General features: G+C 41.2%; 1 protein-coding gene across 5 annotated transcripts in view; it reads left to right on the forward strand.

Moving 5' to 3' along the window:
- Positions 1-5,258, forward strand: part of ZNF652 (zinc finger protein 652) — an 83,625-nt gene that overhangs the window by 52,771 nt on the left and 25,596 nt on the right. For 4 of the 5 annotated variants that reach the window (XR_001881844.1, XM_017854008.1, XM_017854011.1 and 1 more), the window contains exon 2: positions 1,647-2,805. Coding sequence is in view for 4 of the 5 variants with exons in the window: in XM_017854008.1 (XP_017709497.1) it covers positions 1,906-2,805 (900 nt within the window). In the remaining variant the exon portion in view is untranslated. Of the gene's footprint in view, positions 1-437; positions 488-1,646; positions 2,806-5,258 lie in introns of those variants that run through there. The other variant, XM_017854009.1, reaches the window with a different exon arrangement.

Genomic DNA, 5,258 nt, shown 5'->3' on the forward strand with positions numbered 1-5,258 from the left:
CCCCCCCGCCCTGCGAGATGGAATCTAGCTCTGTTGCCAGGCTGGAGTGCAGTGGCGTGATCTCGGCTCACTAGAATCTCCACCTCCCAGGTTCAAGCGATTCTCCTGCCTCAGCCTCCTGAGTAGCTGGGATTACAGGCACGCGCCGCTATGCTCAGCTAATTTTTGGATTTTCAGTGGAAACGGGGTTTCACCATGTTGACCAGGATGGTCTTGATCTCCTGACCTCGTGATCCGACTACCTCGGCCTCCCAAAGTGCCGGGATTACAGGTGTGAGCCATAGCACCTGGCCCGAGACCCTGTATTAAAAAAGAAATCAACGCCACAGTTTTGTGGTGGGTATTAAATAATGAACAATAAGAACTATTATAGTGCCTATGTCCATAGCAGGCATTTAATAAATACTAATTTCCTTCCTTTTGTCAATTATTGTTTACAGTAATATTCATATGACTCAGAGGATAGGTGGCTTGGCTAAGCAGCAATGTGAGTATGTCACTAAGCAAATTATATGCCCTGCTAAGCTTTCTAAAAATTAATACTGGATGGTTTTATTTTTCTTGGAACCATATCAACCTGATGGGTATGGTTTCTTAGAATTTAGACTCCTGTGCAACTGACACACAAAAAAATCACCCACTTACTGAGTGGGTGTAGTGAGCTATGCACAGAACAAATGTTAAAATATTTGGCAACTTTGAAATTACTCCAATAAACCTGAAAACAATTATATTTAAACCTAGATTATAAATTATTTAAGGCCAAGGACATTTTTCTTCTCTTCTATAGTTATGTCAATTAACTATTTTATTTCCAGGGACCACAGTGCTTACCCCACTACCACCTTTGTTCTGCGAGCTCTCACTGTGGTGGACATGTGATTGATGATGAAAGAAAGTCAGCCAATATAAAGCTGTTGTGTGTTTCATGCCCAACACTAGTAAACTAGACTGTAAAGGTCTTGTGGATAGAGACCATATGTTTTGCCATATCAGCATATTCTATAGTATCTAGGAAAATGAATGCTGTGCAGTATTATTTTATTCATCAAATATATACTGTATGCTAGATTCTGTGCTAAGCTCTGAGGATATTTCAGTGAACTGGACAGATGTGGCTTTTGCTGTTGTAAAATTTATAGTCTAACAGAAAATGTTTATGAATTCCTATAATCAAAATAATGGCCCATACTGAAACATTTAAGCAGTTAAAAGCATTGTGTATGTAAAGAGTTTAATAATTTTGGCCGGGTGTGGTGGTTCATGCTTATAATCCCAGCACTTTGGGAGCCCGAGGTGGGTGGATCACGAGGTCAGGAGTTCAAGACCAGCCTGGCCAGGATGGCGAAACCCCGACTGTACTAAAAATACAAAAATTAGCCCAGCGTGGTGGCAGCTGCCTGTAATCCCAGCTACTGAGGAAGCTAAGGCAGGGAAATCGCTTGAACCCGGGCGGCAGAGGTTGCAGTAAGCCAAGACTGCACTACTGCACTCCAGCCTGGGTGACAGAGTGAGACTCCATCTCTAAATAATAATAATATTTAACAATTATTATTTAAGCTATGTTTCTGGTGATTTAAATTCATGCTATAAAAAGGAAATAGTGGTATTATCTGATGTTTTTTCCTCTTTGCTTTTCTTTGTAGATAAGATGCTCCCAAGTCCCTTGCAGCTCTCTTCAGAAGAAAAATCACTAGTGCTCTGCTCTTGCCGTAATACCAAACCTTTTTGACTCATGCTTTGGTGCTGCAACACTGGAAGAATTGCACACAATTTCCAGGAATATCTTTTTTTCATTTGAGTGATTCTTCATGGATGAAAAAAGATTTGAGTCTTAATAATTACCTTGTTTTAAAGCTATTTTCTTTATAGTCTGAACTGCTTAATAAATTGGGCCACTTACCAATGAGCCACACAGCCAGTTCTTGTCAGGAACTGGTTGAAAACTGTGCTGTGCATGTAGCAGGAATGGCACAAGAAGATAGCCGTCGTGGTCAAGTGCCATCTTCCTTTTATCATGGTGCCAACCAAGAACTTGACCTGTCCACCAAAGTGTACAAAAGGGAGTCAGGAAGTCCTTATTCTGTGTTAGTGGACACCAAGATGAGCAAGCCACATCTCCATGAAACAGAAGAACAGCCATATTTCAGGGAGACAAGAGCAGTGTCTGACGTGCATGCTGTTAAGGAGGACCGGGAGAATTCTGATGACACAGAAGAGGAAGAGGAAGAAGTCTCTTACAAAAGGGAGCAGATCATAGTGGAGGTAAACCTTAATAATCAAACATTAAATGTATCTAAAGGGGAAAAGGGTGTCTCTTCTCAGTCCAAAGAGACTCCTGTTCTTAAGACAAGCAGTGAGGAGGAAGAGGAAGAGAGTGAGGAAGAGGCCACAGATGACAGCAATGACTATGGAGAGAATGAAAAGCAGAAGAAAAAGGAGAAGATAGTAGAGAAAGTCAGCGTTACACAAAGGAGAACCAGGAGAGCTGCCTCTGTTGCCGCAGCTACCACTTCCCCTACTCCCAGAACTACAAGAGGTCGTAGGAAGAGTGTAGAGCCACCTAAGCGTAAGAAGCGGGCCACAAAGGAGCCCAAAGCACCAGTCCAGAAAGCTAAGTGTGAAGAGAAAGAGACTCTGACCTGTGAGAAGTGCCCCAGGGTATTTAACACTCGCTGGTACCTGGAGAAGCACATGAACGTTACTCATAGGCGCATGCAGATTTGTGATAAATGTGGCAAGAAGTTTGTCCTGGAAAGTGAGCTGTCCCTTCACCAGCAAACAGACTGTGAAAAAAACATTCAGGTAGGTTTCATCACCGAGAGGGCAAACTTTTCAGGATAAAACCTGGCTGTTCAGATTCATCTGGTATCCGCCCAAGAGAATAAATACAATAGAGGCTGAAGGGACAGATTTCACCAATTTATCATTTGAAAAGCTCCTGCTTTGGTCTTTTCTAAACCAAGGCTTTTATTTCGAAAGCATTAAATTTGACGCTGGACTAGTGGGAACACAGGCACACTGGAAGGGGGATCTGTTATAGTTGATTGACCAGGAGGTTAAAATCAACACCAACTTTGCACTGAGATTCACTGTTGTAGGACATGTAATAAAATTCGTTCTGGCATCTTCTCTGTGGAGGTAGGAGTTACTGATTAAAGGTTAGGAGTAGAGAAAGGTCCCTTTCTGGGTTTATAATGATGCCAGATTCTAGTACAGCTGATGGGGACAAAAACCATCATGACTCAGACCGGTGGAAATGGAAGATCTTCAGCAGTGAGTTTGCTTTTACCATTGGAGAGATGACAACACTAAATTTGCCAAGAGGCTGAGCCCATGGGAATATGCAAACTTTAAGCAGAGGCTGAGCTGGTTGAAAATGTTGCCCACCTGGCACTAGGTTTACACAATGCCACTGTACAGTATTGTTAAGGTAACAAAATAATGGTATTCAAACCAGGTTGGTGTTGTGAAAGGACTATATTGTGATAGGTTAAAGAGGTATGCTAATTATATTATGTCAAATGGATTGCAGTTATATTGGTTTGCACATGTGAATGCATGTTAATGAATATAAGAGGTAAGTCTATTCATGTCTCCATAAGATATGTAACAGAAATATTTTGTACCATATTTAAGTTAAACTTATAAATTGTGTTGGTTTGTTTTGTTTTTTTGGTGTGCTTCTAATATTGGTAGTTACTTTTTAAATTTTACTTTTCTTCCGTTGCTTTTAATCAACAACTGAGATCATTGCTCTACTTTAAAGAGTTTTAAAAAATGGAAATTGCATTTGCTAAAAATTCACCGCTTTTGATTCATCAATTGTGACTTGATCTCCGACACGCTGGGTAAATAAAAGAAGACCGAGTCATGGAGCCCATATCCTCCGGTAACTGCCAGTGCCCTGGCTTGGGTAGGAGTTGTCTGCAACACTTCAGGCCAAAGGCAGTGTGGTGCCCTGCTGCGCTCTAGGGAGTGTGGTGCCCTGCTACGTGCTAGGGAGTGTGGTGCCCTGCTGCACTCTAGGGAGTGTGGTGCACTGCTGCACTCTAGGGGTCAAACTTGGATTCTGTAATGATCCGTTAATGAAAGTGTTCTTGCTCTTTATATATAGGTTTTGTGGGTTGTTTTTTTTTTTTTTTTTTTTTTTTTTTGACTTAAATCTGTTTAAGTTACAGAAAAGAAAACATTTAATAAATACTTTTTGTGTGTGACTTTCCTCACAATTCTTCATCATACTACTTTTAAATTTGTGTTTTAAGTTTTGTGGATTCTGCTAAATGAACTTCATTCAAATTCCTAAATAACACTGTACTTTGTTCTTATGTATAGATCCTAATAATCCTGATGACCTGGTAACAAGTGAAAACTAAAACCCCAGGCTGGGCGTGGTGGCTCACACCTGTATTCCTAGCACTTTGGGAGGCCAAGACGGGTGGATCACCTGAGGTCAGGAGTTCGAGACCAGCCTTACCAACATGGAGAAACCCCGTCTCTATTAAAAATACAAAATTAGCCAGGCGTGGTGGCGCATGCCTGTAATCCCAGCTACTCGGGAGGCTGAGGCAGGAGAATCGCTTGAACTTGGGAGGCAGAGGTTGCAGTGAGCTGAGATTGCACCACTGCATTCCAGCCTGGGTGACAGAGCGAGACTCTGTCTCAGAAAAAAAAAAAAAAAAACTAAAACCCTGCCCTAAGGCCGGGTGCAGTGGCTCATGCCTGTAATCTCAGCACTTTGGGAGGGTTGCCTGAGCCCAGGAGATTGATCCTGCAGTAAGCCATGATAGCACCACTACATTCCAGCCTGAGCAGCAGAGTGAGACTGTCTAAACAACAACAACAAAAAACCTGCCCTACAAAATGTCTGATAGTAGTAGTCTCCTTTTCTAGAGCATTTTCCAACCAGAGGTTTATATTTTAACTCTTAGAGTTCTTGTTTCCTGAAGTGACAATGATGTTTAGAGAGATCTTTATTTACAGTGAATTATTTACATGTTCCCATAAGTATCCAAGGGTCTAATGATTACCAAGAGCTTTCTAGTATTGTTTTGCTTTAACCAGAAATACTCTGATACACATTATGCCTAATATTACAGGCTATTAATGATTCATGATACAAGGAGCTAGGCAGCATGTGTTTTCTACAGATTCTTGCAAGAGAGCTCTGGAACTGGTCTGTAAGGGAAAAGGGATAGACTTTAGTTAATTAAAGTTTAGACCAAAAAAAAACTTTTAAAAAAATTTTAAGAAATACC

Source organism: Rhinopithecus bieti, unplaced genomic scaffold (genome assembly GCF_001698545.2).
Source record: "Rhinopithecus bieti isolate Rb0 unplaced genomic scaffold, ASM169854v2 scaffold_35856, whole genome shotgun sequence".
NCBI classification, from domain to species: Eukaryota; Metazoa; Chordata; class Mammalia; order Primates; family Cercopithecidae; genus Rhinopithecus; species Rhinopithecus bieti.